This window comes from Gymnodraco acuticeps, unplaced genomic scaffold (assembly GCF_902827175.1).
Source record: "Gymnodraco acuticeps unplaced genomic scaffold, fGymAcu1.1, whole genome shotgun sequence".
NCBI classification, from domain to species: domain Eukaryota; kingdom Metazoa; phylum Chordata; class Actinopteri; order Perciformes; family Bathydraconidae; genus Gymnodraco; species Gymnodraco acuticeps.
In genome coordinates, this window is record NW_022992081.1 from 1,383,956 (window position 1) to 1,401,195 (window position 17,240).

The 17,240-nt window shown below is 42.8% G+C and overlaps 1 protein-coding gene across 4 annotated transcripts; it reads right to left on the reverse strand.

Annotated features, from left to right (window-relative positions):
- Positions 1-48: 48 nt before the first annotated feature.
- LOC117537272 (target of Myb protein 1-like) lies at positions 49-12,244 on the reverse strand. Of its 4 annotated transcripts, none has more exons than XM_034202449.1 (15): positions 12,009-12,237; positions 7,785-7,869; positions 7,393-7,471; positions 7,003-7,152; positions 5,812-5,946; positions 5,582-5,731; positions 4,536-4,652; positions 4,000-4,133; positions 3,342-3,384; positions 3,129-3,261; positions 2,359-2,425; positions 1,619-1,694; positions 1,430-1,483; positions 755-794; positions 49-660 (listed from the first exon to the last, which is right to left on the reverse strand). In XM_034202449.1, exons 1-15 carry the CDS (start codon positions 12,079-12,081, stop codon positions 518-520), a joined length of 1,479 nt encoding a protein of 492 aa, XP_034058340.1. In that variant the 5' UTR covers positions 12,082-12,237; the 3' UTR covers positions 49-517. The 4 variants fall into 4 exon arrangements, 2 of the variants coding, with proteins under 2 accessions (XP_034058340.1, XP_034058339.1); XM_034202448.1 differs by having other exon boundaries at positions 3,129-3,264; positions 12,009-12,236; XR_004567702.1 differs by lacking the exon at positions 49-660 and having other exon boundaries at positions 1,619-1,818; positions 12,009-12,244.
- Between the last annotated feature and the right edge of the window lie 4,996 nt (positions 12,245-17,240).

The following is a 17,240-nucleotide window of genomic DNA, read 5'->3' on the forward strand; positions in this document are numbered from 1 at the left end:
AGATAATGACATATCACTCAGGATTTTTAAAGAAAGAGGACAGATGCTAAAGGTTAGTAGGACAATAACCCCATTTATTCTCATCTACGGAAAATCAGCTGTCAAAGGCACGTCATGGCGTAATATCAAATACATTCAACATATACTGTAAACACTTCTAATTTAAGTTTTCTTTCCATCAACATCATAATAATACAACTTATAAATACAGTTACATATAGTTACATTAAGACGCAAACAGCAGGCATGAACTAAGAAATATTGCTTCAGGTCCGAAATATGTGTGTGTGTGTGTGTGTGTGTGTGTGTGTGGTGTGTGTGTGTGTGTGTGTGTGTGTGTGTGTGTGTGTGTGTGTGTGTGTGTGTGTGTGTGTGTGTGTGTGTGTGTGTGTGTGTGTGTGTGTGTGCTCTTTTAAGAAAGCCTGACTTAACACAGCATGTGTGTGATTATATTTCAATAAAATGTTGCATTTAGGTTGACCTTCACATCCACCCGCCTCTTTTTTTGTCCTCGCACTCAAAGTGAGAAAAGCTGGTCTGATCTTTCCTGTTGCCGGGCAGATTGTGGAGGAGGTCTCGATGTGGAGGCGGGTACGCTGCGAATCGTCGGGGCGCTGTGGTCTGATTCCTTGGCTCGATCTTCCAGGAACTTATCAAACTCTGGTAAGGACAGTTAAGTTAAGGGTAAGTTTTTGCGCGTTCAATTAAGCAAGAATTATTATACATAATTTTTACACTAAAATTCAAAACATACCTTCACTGGACACCCCCTCGCTAACTGAAGAGTGTTCTTCCTGCATTACAAACACAATAACACATTAAGAGTAAAGATCATATATATATACCACATCACATTGACCCTCAATTACCATTATTCTCCTATATGTGTTCTTTAGTAAAGGCGAGAACAGATTAGAAATTTGATTTGGCTAAATTATATTTGTACCAGTGTTGCTCTAATTTCTGGTACATTAAAGCGTGTGCCTGTTGATCCTCATTGAAAAAAGCTAACTAAGTTCAGAGAATTTGGACAATAATTCCCAAATGAAAGCCTGAAGAAAGTTGAACAACGGAATCCAAATGTTAATATAATGAAAATAATTGTGTGAAAAATTCATAATTATATTATAATTTTTAAATATTTTGTTACACAACAGTAGAAGTGAATACATATATCTTAGTCCTGTTTGTGAACCAACCACTTGCAAATGGCTTTAAATGTGTTTTTTTCTTTTTTTTTAAATAATGTCTTGTTTTATTTATACATATGTAAAAACATGGGTTTGTATTTTTTTAAAGTACATGTATTGACACACTAGGTCAATTCCTAAAATGTTTTTTTAAAAGTACCAACGAGACAAAGAAAAAATCCCAAATAAAGCAGAAATATCTTCTGACATTCTTCTGACTATGACATGTTTCCTCTTACCATATCATTAGATCTGTCAACATCACTCTGCGCGGAGTTTTTTGCTGGCGCCACCTACAAGGAAAATAATCAAGAGAGGGATAAAGTGACACTGTTTTAGCCAAATCTACACAATTAGCAATATACTTTTATTTCAATTGAGATATTTTGTTCAGATCCATGTCTGTGTAGCGTGGTATATATACACACCCCTCCTGTGACCTGCAACCTGGTGTCCAGAGCTCCAGCGAGGCCCTCCACAGCCCCTGGGTCCTCATACCTGACACTGGGAAGAGGATGTGTTGTAATGCAGGCTGTCGAGTGGAGCAGTGATGATGTGTTTTTGTGGGCCAACCCGGAGGCTAGCATTTATGTGTTTGTACGGCGACCTTGAGAGCCTTGAAAGGCGCCTATATAAAATAAATGAATTATTATTATTATCGCAACGGCTCCATCTCAATAATATTTGTGGCAAACACACGTTTTGTTCAGCAGGATAATCTCTACATATAAAACCCAACTTTAATGAATTGTTAAGGGTTAAAAAGTAAAAAGCTAACATTAGGCTAGTATTCGGTGTTATGACGTTTAGTAGTCTCATTTAGCCACTTGTTGGCAACCATGTGGAGATTATCCTGCTAAACATAATCGGTGTGTATAATTAACGCTTGTTTTAGATCCTATTTTCTAGTGTTGTTGAGGGAGCCCTTGAGAAGCTTACTTCCAGTTTGGCGTACAAATAGTCCTGTCAACTCACAACAACTCATTGATAGATAGCCCTACGTAAGTAATAGGAAGAATGTGTATTGATTTGTTTTGTGGTGAACCGTCCTTTTTAAAGTCACCACAAGTGAAAAGGCACTTGATTCCGTAGTTTTTGTCACGGTTGCACGCAAATAAAAATCTGTAGTGAGAGCAAGTGTCCTCTGTCGTCAGTGAGCTCCACTCACCTTTTCCTCTGGTCAGCCAGGGAGCTTCCTCTTGTATGTGCAAACATGTCAAACTCCTCCTCCTCTTCTACAACACACATGGTTAAATCATTAGGTCACAAAAAAAGCAATGTTGTCCATCTTGGTAACCAAACATTTAAAATAATAAAACCAAAACATTTGTGAAATACTTATGTTTGCTTTTTTTTATTATCAAAATGTCATTGTTTGTTATTCATGGTAAGAGCATTATTCTATCATAATTCTGATAATGAATCAGAAATCCTTTATTGGTCCCACAGCCAGAGCGTTGATATCAGTAAGTTACAGCAAAGAACACAATACAGATTTCAAAAACAAACACACATATATTATAAATAAAACGGGCACATAAAATACAAATCAAAATAGTACATAAAACAAGTGAGTAGCAGCATAATAAAAGTAAAGAAGCAAAGGTTTTTAAAAAAAGTATAAAAGTATTCAAGCAGCAGCCAGTAGTAAGAATATTAAATTGTAAAAAGTAATAATATATTGCATATAATTGGTGTTGGAGAACATGATGTGTCCATAGACATAGTATCCTGCAACCTTTCAGAACATCATATTCTCCAGCAGTGTATCTTTTCATGTTGTCCTTTTTATAAGTAATCCTGTTGCAATAATGCAATGTTTGCAACATCCTGTTTTCTAACAGAAATATGCCAACCCAAGAAGGATGACCTGATCCATACCACAGCATATGTATGGCATTTGGGTTATAAAAGAGGGCACATGTGAATTTTACTCACTGTGGTTGGCTGATTGATGTTGATTGTCGGGAGCGCTGTCTGCTGATTGGCTGGTTGTTGTGATGACAGCAGGTTGGCTGAGAGAGGGGGGTTCAGGGATGAGGTCCAGGAGGTTAGTGGTGGTGCTAGAGCTCTGCTACGAGAGAGGATATGACTTATTGTGTGTATTGTTATAGAGGCAAACAAAAGAGGAGGAGCGAGACATCTTCTTACCTGTGGGGTATTTGACACTTGAGCCTTGTTCAGTCTGTCAAACCTAACAATACAAATAGAAAACAATTACAATCCAGTGAATATAAATTAAGTACAGAAGCCCTCAGAAGACATTTCTGGTGATTTTGTTTCTCTTATTTTGATTTAAATTGATTCTCTCCTTGATTTTCAGAAAAGGTTTTGCTTGAAGTAATTTAAGTTCTTTAAAACATAAATATATATATATATATATATATGTATGTATGTGTATATATATATATATATATATATATGTATATGTGAATGTTCTCTGTTTAATTGTCTTGAACATTTTCTTATTCTCCTCTACCCACAAGAGCCTAAAATGTACCAGCATTCAGGGTTTACTTCAGCCTTGTTTATTTAAAAAAAATAGTATTTTATAAAAAAAACAAAAAAAAACTCCTGTTGATCCTGAGAAAAAGAAATCGCCTGCTAAAACGTAACAATTGACAGATTGAAAAAAATGTAAGAAACTTAGAAAGACTATCCTGTCCAAATATTTTCCTATTCCTAAGTGATTAACACAGGAGAGACATCTTCCAAATGGATCACCAACTTTTTGTTACCTCATCGTGTTGTAATTGATCTTTAATACACCCTTAAAAACGTATAAATATAATCCAAGGCTAACACAAACCTCTCGTAGCGGATGAAGGCGTTGTTGAGGTCATCGTTGATCACTAGCAGCTCTCCAATGAACCCTTCATCCAGCAGCTGGGGGATGAGCTCCACCACTCGATTCTGCATTTTCTTACACACCGAGTACAGCTGCTGCTCAGGGGGGGGGTAGAGACTCAATCATTATCATCACTAATAACATGGAGTAGAGGTTAAAGACGTGAAATCTAGTCCAAGAGTTATACAATGATCATATGTACCCACTTCTCTTCATCCTGCTTCAACTACTTTTACAAGTATCACTAGGTAACTACATTTCACTCACTCACTCACTCACTCACTCACTCACTCACTCACTCACTCACTCACTCACTCACTCACTCACTCACTCACTCACTCACTCACTCACTCACTCACTCACTCACTCACTCACTCACACACTCACACACACACACACACACACACACACACACACACACACACACACACACACACACACACACACACACACACACACCACACACACACACACACACACACAACACACACACACACCTGTAGCAGCTCTCTGTCATCTTGCTTGCACTGCCCAGGCGAGATCTCATTCAGCATCTCTGACATCACAGTGAGGTTCCCCTTCACCAGCGCCAGCTCACTTCGTAGCTTCTGTTCCTGGATTACAATATATACAAATAATAGACATCAGTCAAAAGCCACAACACTGTTACATTTATTCTATTGTAATTGTGTTTCTGCTTAAATATGAAGAAGGCTGTATTACTCATAGAACTTCTATAATGCATTGAAATGATAGTTATATTTTCAGCACAGGTTAAGTTAACATCATTAACAATGGCTCTGCTCTACGGAGTCACAGTAGTGCCATACGTCAAAAGATGAACACATCAGTAAGAAGATGTAGAACTACATGTAGAGCTATAAATAAAATGTTTTGTATACATTTGAAATATATATGTTTAATAATTTCTTTTTTTGCATTTTCTTTTTCTTCCTCTGTATATTTTCCATTTATTCGTTATTTGTAATCTTTTTCAGGTTGCTTTTTTTCCTCCACATTCTGACCAAGTGTTCAAAGTACTTGCGGGGCACATATCGTGATGTTTCTTCCCCTGATACAAGTGAAAGTATGCTGAATATAAGCACAACATATCATACCTACAAAGACATATCAGTGATTACAAGAACTACTAAATTACCTTTTTTCTTTTATGCATACAGAAAGGTTGAACATAAAGAATGAAGCAAACATAGATGTAATAAGAGGGGAATTGACAATAGTGCCTCCAAATGAATCATTAACTTCTTTATCATAAAGCGGGGATAACTGGACTGTACAAAGCGAACCAATGTTTCTAAATATAATTGCCCCTTTTCAGGATTTTTGCAACACTAAATCACATTGCATCTTCCAAGGATTTTAGACACTGAAAATAAATCGATTCTTCAATGTCAAAGCGAAAACAAATGAATCTGGATCAGATATCCCTTAATTGAATGAGTCTGTCATCAGTCAGTCATTGTGTTATTGACCTGTTCCATGCAAACATTGACTGACAGGTTTTTTTTTTTTAATGTTGTACCTGTTGTGCAGAGAGGGAGCCCGGCTCCTCACCCTCTGGTCCGGGGGGGGAAGTACTCTGAGGGGGGACACTGGAAGCTGGTTGTGGTTCTGACTGAGGTGTGGGAGCGGCAGCGGGGGCTGTTTCAGGAGTCTCATTTTCTGGGGTACTCTGAAGATAAAGAACCAGTGTAAAGACAGATATCTGTAGATGCATTGTGGGTGTTATTTTCACTTTGCCGACCGTCTCACCCTATTGGGAGTGTGTATGGGGGACAGAGCATCCAGATCTGTCATGGGGAACTCCAGACCGCGTCTCCTCAGGTCGTCATATACGTACACCACCCCCGCCAGGGAGGGAGAGCTTCGAAACGCATCTGCCCACGACTGAAGAGGTGAGGAAAAACATGAAGAAAGAATGAGAATGTCTGACTGTTGAATCACGGTTCAAAAACACCGTATACTGGCCAAAACAAAGATTATATGGGAAAAGAAGAATAAAACAACAGAAATGGAATGCTCCTTCAGTATTAACAAGCCCGACTGTATCTAATTTTATCATTCCTGCCGGTCTGTGATTACACAACACTACTGGCCTTGGCGAAGTAAAATAGGAAAGTGTGAAGGTAGTTAAATCACAAAAAACAATAAAAAGATAACACTATAAGTCTGTAGCCATAATATAGTCAGCGTGTGAGGTTTCAACGCATACCACTGAAATATCTCACAGTACAAGTGAGGACAAACAACTTAAAAACGCAAAACAAAAAAGATTTCCAACTAAATCAAATGCTATTGCGGACAAGAGCTAAAATGGTTTGCTGATTTACTAATGTTCTATGATATTAATAGCTTTGAGTTTAGAACAACTGGTCAGACAAAACAGTTATTTGAAGAAAGTGTATTAGGGCCATTGAAGGTAAAAAAAACTACCTGACAAATGACAAAGCTGGGGGAAGTTATTATTTCTATAAGAACACATATAGAGATTTAAGTTCTAATTTAGAAGAAGAAACGCACATTTACGAACCCTCACCCCCCTTTTTTCAAAGGAACACATTGCTTTACTTGTTTTTAATCTGATCACACCAAAGACGCCAGCGGTAAACAGGGAATTCCCCATGCAACCGTTAATGAGGAGGTGCAACAGTACTGAACATGACATTGCAATAATACATTTTTCCTTTAAAAATGTAAGACTTTTTAATCTCAGAAAATTGACGTTTGTCTCACTATAACATAGTAGCTTTTCCCCTTCCATTTACCCCTACAATTTCAGAGAATATAAAAAATGGTTTTGTATTTTTTTCGTTATATTGCCATTTTATAGATACAACAAATAGATGTCAATATATAATCAATATGGGAAATAATCATCAGTTACAGCTCTTGTGCAGACAGTTTATATAATCTTTCCCTCTATAGAAGCATCTGCATACATACCTGTATGAGGCTCAGCACACGGTCATGCAGGGCAGTGGGGGGGTTATATTTGGGCAGAATGGATCGCACCAAAACTCCTTCAATAAACTCCTGTGACGACACAAGAATGTGGAAGCGCTGGCCGCAGTTCTTCACACAGGCCTCGAGAACCTGCAGTGATACAGTTCACAATATGAAAAAAAAGTCAAGTCCAAAATGAAGTGTTTTCTCACATTGCCTCAATGTGTACACAAAGACTTCAATATTGATTTAGCAACTTCTTTAAGCAGACACACTTCCTTCTTTTATCATCCTTTCACATTATTTTTGTTTCAAATGATACTCTCGCAACCTATAATCCTCATGAACAAATGATTGCACATTGACATGGAATCCCCTACAGATACTCACAGTAAGGGCCAACATGATCTCTCTGAAGTTCTTGTTTCCTACGATTCTCTTCTTGATAGCTTTGACTGCATCTTTGGGCCTGAGAAAAACAACATCAGATATTTATAGATAAGAAAATAAATAAGTCGAAGCAAGTTGCTATTGCAGAAGAAAACTGTGTATTAATTTGTTTGTGACTCATCTCTATAAGAAAAGAGAGCTGGAAATAAAGTCACTTTAATCGTCCAAAAACAGAAGGAAAAAATTGGGTTTTTTTTTACTATATACGTCAGCAACAAAACCATAGGAAGTGAAACAGTGATATTCAAAACTAGGAGACCTACATACAGTAGAGAAAGGTCGGGCAATATGCACCACATAATGAAACCATGTGACTTGTGTGAGCACCCTACCCCTCGTCCGTCTCGTTGATGATGTCACAGATCTCCATATTGATCCCCCAGTCCTCCGACTGCAGACAGACGCTGGTCGCTCGCTCTGTCAACACACAGGGAACAGGTGAAGGGGCATTAGTAGAGTCATATTTCTAAGGATTAGAAAAATATCATAATAATCAGAAGACTTTCCTCTGATATTAAGATGTTTGCCATAAAATAAGAAGTCACACAGGTCATTACAATCGGTTCTGTATGTATTTCAGATATCAGTCTGGGGGAAATGTTTCAATTGGTGTAAAAAGTTGTTTTTTGTTTTTTTGTTTGTTGCTTTTGGAAGAAAAACAACATCAAAAAATCAAAATGCCATACAATATTTAAGATATGCTGCCTTTAATTGTTACATTCATACAGGAAAGAAGATCACCATATGATCATCTCTATGTCTACCTCTTAAAGTAAGGAGTCTAAAGAGGAGCTCTGAAAGCATTAGTGAGATAAAATGCATCCATCCATCCATCTTCTCTCGCTTATCCGTGGTCGGGTCGCGGGGGTAGCAGTTCCAGCAGAGAGCCCCAAACTTTATTTTCCCTGGCGACATCAACCAGCTCTGACTGGGGGATCCCAAGGCGCTCCCAGGCCAGCGAAGAGATATAATCCCTCCACCTGGTCCTAGGTCTACCCCTTGGTCTCTTCCCAGCTGGACGTGCCTGGAACACCTCCCTAGGGAGGCGCCCAGGTGGCATCCTAACTAGGTGCCCGAACCACCTCAACTGGCTCCTTTCGGCGCGAAGGAGGAGTGGCTCAACTCCGAGTCCCTCCCGGATGACCGAACTTCTCACCTTATCCCTAAGGGAGAAACCAGCCACCCTGCGGAGAAAACCCATCTCGGCCGCTTGTATCCGCGATCTCGTTCTTTCGGTCATGACCCATCCTTCATGACCATAGGTGAGGTTATGAACGAAAATGGCCCGGTAGACAGAGAGCTTTGCCTTCTGGCTGAGCTCCCTTTTCGTCACAACGGTGCGGTAAAGCGACTGCAGTACCGCTCCCGCTGCTCCGATTCTCCGGCCCATCTCACGCTCCATTGTTCCCTCACTCGAGAACAAGACCCCGAGATACTTGAACTCCTTCACTTGGGGTAAGGACTCATTCCCTACTTGGAGTGGACAGTCCATCGGTTTCCTGCTGAGAACCATGGCCTCAGATTTGGAGGTGCTGATCCTCATCCCAGCCGCTTCACACTCGGTTGCGAACCGATCTGGTGAGTGCTGAAGGTCGCAGACCGATGAAGCCATCAGAACCACATCATCTGCAAAAAGCAGTGGTGCAATCCTTAGTCCACCGAACTGCAGACGTTCCCAGTTCACCCGAACTACACGTTTGGGCTTACCAGGTCTATCCAGAGGCTTCCCCCGCCACTCGACCCAACTCACCACCAGATGGTGATCAGTTGACAACTCCGCCCCTCTCTTTACCCGAGTGTCCAAAACATACGGCCTCGGGTCCGATGATACGATAACGAAATTGATCATGGACCTTCTGCCTAGGGTGCTCTGGTACCACGTACACTTATGAGCATCCTTATGTTCGAACATGGTGTTTGTTATGGCCAATCCATGACTAGCACAGAAGTCCAGTAACAACCACCACTCCGGTTCAGATCAGGGGGGCCGTTCCTCCCAATCACGCCCCTCCAAGTGTCTCCATCATTGCCCACATGTGCGTTGAAGTCTCCCAGCAAGATTAAAGAGTCCCCTTCAGGAGCCCCATACAGGACTCTTTCCAGGGTCTCCAAGAAGGCCATATACTCTGAACTGCTGTTGGGTGCATAAGCACACACAACAGTCAGAGTTTTCCCCCCCATAACCCGCAGGCGTAGGGAGGCGACCCTCTCGTCCACTGGGGTAAACTCCAACAACGAAGCACCCAACCGGGGACTTGTGAGTATCCCCACACCCGCCCGGCGCCTCACACCTTGAGCAACTCCGGAGAAGAATAGAGTCCAATCCCTATCCAGAAGTAAGGTTCCAGAGCCGACGCTGTGCGTAGAGGTGAGTCCAACCAGATCCAACTGGTAACGCTCCACCTCCCGCACAAGCTCCGGCTCCTTCCCCCCCAGAGAGGTGACGTTCCACGTCCCCAAAGCCAGCTTCTGTCGCCCGGGTCTGGTCCGTCGAGACCCTCCGCTTTCACTGCCACCCTTCTGGCAGCGCACCCGACCCCATCGCTGTTTCCCGTAGGTGGTGGGCCCGCGGGACGGAGAAGCGGAGGTGTTGCCCACGTTGCCTTTTCGGGCTGGGCCGAATGCATATCTTTTTTAAATCGAAAATGAAATCTATGTGACTACACACAATAAACATTACAATCTTAAAAAACATCCACACTCAAATCAACTGGAACTTTTTGGTCCGTTTTTGGCACTACAAGCTGTAAACAAAACCAACCTTTTAAAGTTGTTGAGTTAACATTTTAGAAAACAGTTTCCTGTTTAATCATCCAACAGATATGGAGTGCAGTCCTTAACTCCTTTTTTGGAGTTGTGTTTCTAGCGATCAAACCAATGTTAATACAATACTCAAGGATCAAGGTTTAAGATGTTTTATTCTCATTCTACAACCAAATGTAGCCCCTTAATGAAGTTCAGGGTGGTCCAAAACCCCACAAATAAACTGTTTAGCTGCTAAATGCTTTATCATGTTGATTTGTATATTTGCCGTCTGTGTGTGTCTGCCGTTTGTTGCTGAGCAGCTACAACTTTACAGCTTTTTCGCTCCAAACAGCTGCCTGCTGTGGTGAAAAACAAGGCTCTGGAAGCAGTGCGTGTGAACCAAAATTGTAAAGTTTTGCACCAGAAAAAACAAACAATGAGCTGAAAGATGCTAAAACGGTGTGTAGAGCTAAAGGGAACTGAAGAGTCTGGTGATCATTCTCTTTGTGTCATCACAACAAGAGAAACCTTTCATATTACACATAGTTGTTGGATCCATTATTCATAGGCCACAAAGCAGGCTGTTGTGAGAAAATCATCATGTCCTCTGACGTTATAGAGCTCCCTCCAGAGCCACATAAGACATTACACAACAGTTTTCTGAGGAAGGCTGAGTAACACTGTGTGTAAACCACAATCTTCAAGTGTAAAATTGCAATTTAATCAAATCAGCTTTTGGGAACTGTGACATTTTCTTTTTACCGACAGTATGATCAAACAAGCGACATTTCATCATATAACAATTCTGAGTATTTGGTGAAAATATTTGTCATCAGCTATCCAAAAGGCACTTTAAACCATTATGAGCATAGGCAAACAAACAAAACATATCTCATGAGAAGACAGCCAAGGTTATTGTGTTTTTTTAAAATTGTAACTATATTGATCAGCTAAGTTTTTTAGCTTTCATATTATTTCCGTCCATACTATTTGGCAATCAAAGCCAGCTTTCTTTGCACTCCTCCACCCCTCACTGGCTCCTCATAAGTCTCTAAATCTCCTTAATTCCTTTCCACCAACACCCCCCTACATTTCCAAACCCTCACTGCCTTTCTCAATCCCATTCTACTCCCTCCCTCTCTCCCTCCCTCCTCTCACCTTCCTCGCTCCCACTTCATGTGACTGTCAGCTGCTTCTGTTCTCATCCGCTTCAGAAGTAGCTGGAGCCTCTCTGACATTCATGTTTGGGGAAAGTGAGTGGATGAGATCAGAGGAAGAGAGGCTTGAGATGGGTGTGTAACCTTTTCTCATCACTCATAACTGTCCTGATTACTCTGCAGGCTGTCTGTGTTGGCTTTACATTTTCAAGCAAAACAAGCAACATGTGTAACATGACATAATACGCTTGCTGAGAGTATAAGTGAAACTTGTACACAAGGTGTGAAACTGTATTTTTGTAGAACACATCAGGGATTGAGGAAGTGAGAGAAAACACATTTGGCGTCATTGATTCGCTAGATGTGTTGTCACTTAACTTCTGCAACAAATCATATGAAAGATCGAGGCAAGTAAGTCCCGCCTCTGACGCGTCATTGGCTTTAAAGACATCGTTTGATGTTTCTGTCAAATTCGGACTTCATTTTGAACATTTTATAAAAGTAAACAAGCATTACAAGTGACATAAAGTTGTTTTCCATGCCTATGAGCGTGGCAAATCTTGAAGCATGTAACTGGTTATATAAATTAAATAATCCAAATTGAATGTAAAGGTGAACAACTCATGAACATTAAGTTCATAAGCAGCTACTTACCGATTCTCTGACCAACAGGCGTCGAAAAGGGGTTTCCTATGAACAACTCAATTTTCTCCCCGAGTGAAAACATCTTTGGAACAATGAGCAGCGACCACTCCAACTGTGTGAAAGTTATTCGGCAGCTACTGAGCTCAAACTGCTGTGTTTCCTTTGCTTCCAGAGTCCGCTGCTGCTTCAGAGGCGCACGGGCTCTCTGAGTGGTCACGTGAAAACACACACACACACACACACACACACACACATACACACACACACACACACACACACACACACACACACACACACACACACACACACACAAACACACACACACACACACACACACACACACACACACACCACACACACACACACACACACACACACACACACACACACACACACACACACAGGAAGCAGCAGACAACTACACAGAACACAGCCGCTGATTTCATCACATTGTTAACAATAGACGTTAACTAAAATAATCGACATAGGCCTACTGTTAATGCAGACACATTACATCTTTACTATTGGGGGTGGTGGAATACTTTTGAGATATTTTACATTATTTATAGTATTAAAATATACCAAATACTAAAGTTGTGCATACAAAATGTGCTGTGAGCCTACCTTTCCAAAACCAACATCTGAGACCATAAGTCAACTAGAAACTTTTATGTCAGCAGCACCACCTAGTGTACAGTGAAAGACCTGAATGAACATTTGATTCTGATTTTGTTTACAGTAGTTTTTTTATTTTGTATCTTGCATCATATATTGAACAGGTGTTTACAGAAAAGAAAGTTATTGTATGTCACAAACTACTGACTTATGGTTTGTGACCCCTATTGACTGAGCACAGTTCGTCTCTCTAATGTACTCCACACATACTGGTCTATACAATGTTTAGGTTCATCTGGTCTAGTGTATCTGAGTCTACAAGGACATGCCAAGAAGAAACAGTTTCTAATCATTACTTGTGATAACAAACAGAGCTGTTTTTCTGCAACAATATTCTGCAAGTGATTGTTCAAGGAAACAGGACTCACATCAACATTTATTATAATTTTTTGGGGGAAACGTTATGCCTTTAGCTATAGGAAGACAATAGAGAGATGGCAGGAAAGAGAGGACAGAAGGATGGAGATTGACATGAAACAAGACATGTGTGTGTTTTAAAGTTATACAAGTAAAAGTGCTTGTAGATGGTTTATCTAATTATGTATGGTATTATATGATGAATTTAAATTGTTGTAAGTCATGCAATAATGTGTGTGCAGCATTTTAAACACACTATAACAGTATACTGATTTTGGGAACATGCTTTAGCCTATTTTTAAAGTAGGCCTACCTTAATTGTTAACAATACTAGAATATATCTTAGTAACTCTCCACACTGCACAATTTTTTTCCTCCAGTGTGGGTATGCCACTGATAGCACAACACTTAATTTGATATATTTAAAATTATTTGTGCAGAAAACCAAAAAAATAGCATGTTTTTGTGCCATAAGGGAAACATGGGGAAATTGATCAATCTGTTTAAAAATGTGTACAACTTCAATTGTTAAACCAGAAATTAACATTAAAAGCCTTATATACTAGAATTCCTGATTTTTTTTCTGTCATGGCTATTGGATAAAAAATAAAATAGCATCGCTTTCTGCAAATCTGAATTTTAGCAAGTTATTATTAGGAAAATGTGAGAAACAAAAACAGCAAACAAATCACACCCTTGCTAAATACATTCTATGCGTTTACGCAGTGCTAAAACATTAAAAAGCCAAATATTTCCATGGGAGCCTGCCTGCAGACCTCCACTCTCAGGACAGTTCCGGTGCAGACCTCCAGTCTCAGGACACCTCCACTGTCAGTACAGGAAGTGACGATTCTGACGCGTTTTTTTTCCCGCCCACCGAAGGACTCGTTTGATGGAAGTTTTCAAATCACAATGGAGACTCATCACGGAGGTGATAAGTCCGCCCACCGTGCACTTTGGGTCCTTTTGACCCCCCCCAGCCTGGTTCTTGTCAAAGTTTTTCGCTCAAATGACACCATGGAGGAATGTAACGGGAGTTGACAGGGGACTCTGCCCGCCTCACGAGTGCCTATTTTCGGACACTTTTTTCCACTTTTCCCCGGTTTTATAATTCTTTATTTTTTTGGCTATTTCATCCGGTTTCTACCGGGGACATTGCCCGGTCTCGGGTGTCCCCCCACGGCCTGTGTCCAGCCACCCCCCACTCATCCATATATTAACGGATTTTGACAATTTTTGTTGCATTTTTCTCCTCTCCTTTCACTGATCGAATGGCAAACGCGACCCACTGGCGGAGGGGCTCCGCCGCGGTGCACCCGGCAAACACGGTTGTTTCTTGAACCTTCTACTGCTGTCTAGCGGGTTTAACTAAAATACAAGATGTCGTATTTATATATATAAATACATATATATCTATATAGATAATAAGTGTCAGTACGATTTGATTTTGTATTTGCGTGCATTTCCTGTTCGGAAAGTGGCGCTGCGGCTGTACTGATAGTAACAACAATACAAGGTGTCCGTATATATCTATATATTGTAGTGCCGAGAGAAAGGGAGTCGGAGGCGGTGCATCGAAGGTGCAAAACTGTCTTTAATGAGCAGCAGAAATGCAGGTGTTGTCAGGTCGCAGCCCGGGACAACAAGAGCAAGAGCCAGGAGGGCACACAACATATAAAGGTAACCACATATATGTCCGTGTGGAAACAATACCCCCAACTCTAGTTCCATGTGTGGATTATGTAACCCAGTGTATTAAAGGTGGTCCCCACACAAGCCCCCCCAGAATCCAAACATGGCAAAAAAATCCCCGCGTCCGGGAGGAAGCACCACAGGGGCCGAGGAGGGTGAGGTTGCAGGTGATGGCCGGGCCATGGAACGGGCCGTCGGAAGGTGGCCGCAGGAGAGGGTAGGGGCCCCAACGAGGGCGAGGGCATCTCCACCGGGGGCGGGCCGGAACGGGCCGTCGTAAGGGGGCCGCAGTAGGCGTCGTGGCGAATGAAGTCATCACCCGCCAGTCGGTGAAAACCGGGTCGCTGAGCCGCAACGGGCGTGAATAACCCGGTGGTCCCCAGCAGGAAGGAGCGCTGCCCGGCCGCAGGCGAGGGCACAGCGGCGGCGGGCACGAAGTCCTCAGAAGGAAAGAGCCGGGGGGCAGGAGCAGCACCCCCGGGAGGAAAGAGCCGTGGACAAGGGAGAGGCCAGACGGGGGGGGGCGTCCGAAGCTGCCGTTGAGGCGAGCCGCGGTAAGAGGAGAGGCCAGGCAGGGTCCCGGAGCGCGCCACCCACGGGCCGATGAAGGCATGGGCGACGTCCGAAACTGCCAAGGCGAAGGAAGAGGCCAGACAGGGTCCCGATGCGCGCCACCCACGGGCCGACGAAGGCATGGGTGACGTCCGAAACTGTCGAGGCGAGACGGGGTCCAGGAGTGCACCACCCAGGCGCCGAAGGAAACTTGAGTGGCGTCTGGAACCGCCGTTGAGGTGGTGAAAAAGTGAGAGTGTCCACACGAGGTCAACCGGCTGGTCGAACCTCCTCTCCGGCACCAGAAAGAAAACAAAAACTCAAAAGGGTCGATAGCCGTTAGCTGGCAGCCATCGGTAGCTGCTAGCCGTAGTTAGCCAACGTGGTTAGCTGCTAGTTGTCGTTAGCTAGCGCAGCTGGGACGTGCAGCCGCACGCCCCGAAGAAGCCCCACGAGGCAGCAATCGGGTTCATCCCTACCCAGCAGGTTGTGCATCGTCCCCTCTAGTCGGAAGGCAGATGCGGGAATGGCGAGCAACATCCCCAGCCATTCGGCGAGGCGCGCACCGAGCCTCAGTCCGCGTGCCTGTAGCAGCCACGGTCGACTCCAAAAAATCCCCGGCATTTCGAGAAAGAAACCTGAGTTTCCTTTGCCGTGTTCGGGTCCATCTCGGAAACTTCTCAAGACGTATCAGGGACGTATCAAGACGCACAAGTGTAGTGCCGAGAGATATGGAGTCAGAGGCGGTGCAAGGAAGGTGCAAGAATAGTAATTTATTCACAAGCTGCAAAGGACATGTCGGGTCGCAGCCCGGGTCGACAAGAGAGAGCACTACACTGGCGACCGCGGCTGCTAATCACGTCGGGGTCACCAGTGTAGTGCCGAGAGAAAGGGAGTCGGAGGCGGTGCATCGAAGGTGCAAAACTGTCTTTAATGAGCAGCAGAAATGCAGGTGTTGTCGGGTCGTAACCCGGGACAACAAGAGCAAGAGCCAGGAGGGCACACAACATATAAAGGCAGGGGCGGATCTACGGGGGGGGCAAGGGGGGGCAGCTGCCCCCCCCCACTGTAGAGCCTTGCCCCCCCAGCTGCCCCCCTAACTGTTGTTTCCCTAAAACTGTACTAAAACAAACCTACACTATTTCCACAAGCTTCTCAAGCAACAAAACAAGCATTACATTAGTTAAAAGTGAATCATTTTAAATATAATTTTAGGCCCGTTAAAAACGCAGCTACGGCCCTGCATTAAACTGCGGAGCGGCGTTCACACAGACTCACACCGCTGCAGAGAGGGAGCGAGCTGTCCCAGCACCTATGGATCAGCTTCCCCTGGGAGCATTTCCCTTTCCACTAGTTTTGTTTTTACTAAGGACGAGAGCTTGAAACTAAATATTAATACGTTACGTTACAAAATACTACGCAGACAGCGTTAGCTGGGAGATCGATCACTTTGCTAAACTACGCGGTAGCCTACTATTAAATCCACGTAAACTACACATCACAGCAATGAGGCCAGATCAATGAAATCAGGATACATCCTTTACTGTAAAAACTGGATCCAAACACAGCTGCCTGTGTGCATTTGATCAATACTTTCTGATGTTATATGATATGCTACATATTAGCTAGGCTACATGGCCCTAACACGTAAAGTTATAGAAGCATTTGTACCAGTGCTTTTCACAAGTAGACTCTTGCAGGCCAGAGTATAGGAGTGATTCAACAACAACACAAAGACATATGAGAAGTGATCAGGACGAACAGAAAGAGGAAAAGGAAAAGAGAGTTCACTGAAGAGACCAGGAGGGTCAGCGCAGGAGGAAGAGGAGGAGACGAAGAGACCAGGAGGGTCAGAGCGGGAGGAAGAGGAGGAGATGAAGACATTAGTGAAGAAGAAGAAATGTATGTGAGGAATAAAGATGAAGTATCAGAAAGAGGGACAGAGGCAGGGATCAGGAGGCAGAT

Excerpts from the sequence above, each read along its gene's own strand:
- LOC117537272 (XM_034202448.1), bottom strand. The coding sequence starts at position 12,081 with ATGTTTTCACTCGGGGAGAAAATTGAGTTGTTCATAGGAAACCCCTTT. Across the intron at positions 1,695-2,358 it reads CTGGCTGACCAGAGGAAAAG|TGTCAGGTATGAGGACCCAG; the intron begins GTGAGTGGAGCT and ends TCCTCTTCCCAG. Across the intron at positions 795-1,429 it reads TTGACAGATCTAATGATATG|GAAGAACACTCTTCAGTTAG; the intron begins GTAAGAGGAAAC and ends TTTGTAATGCAG.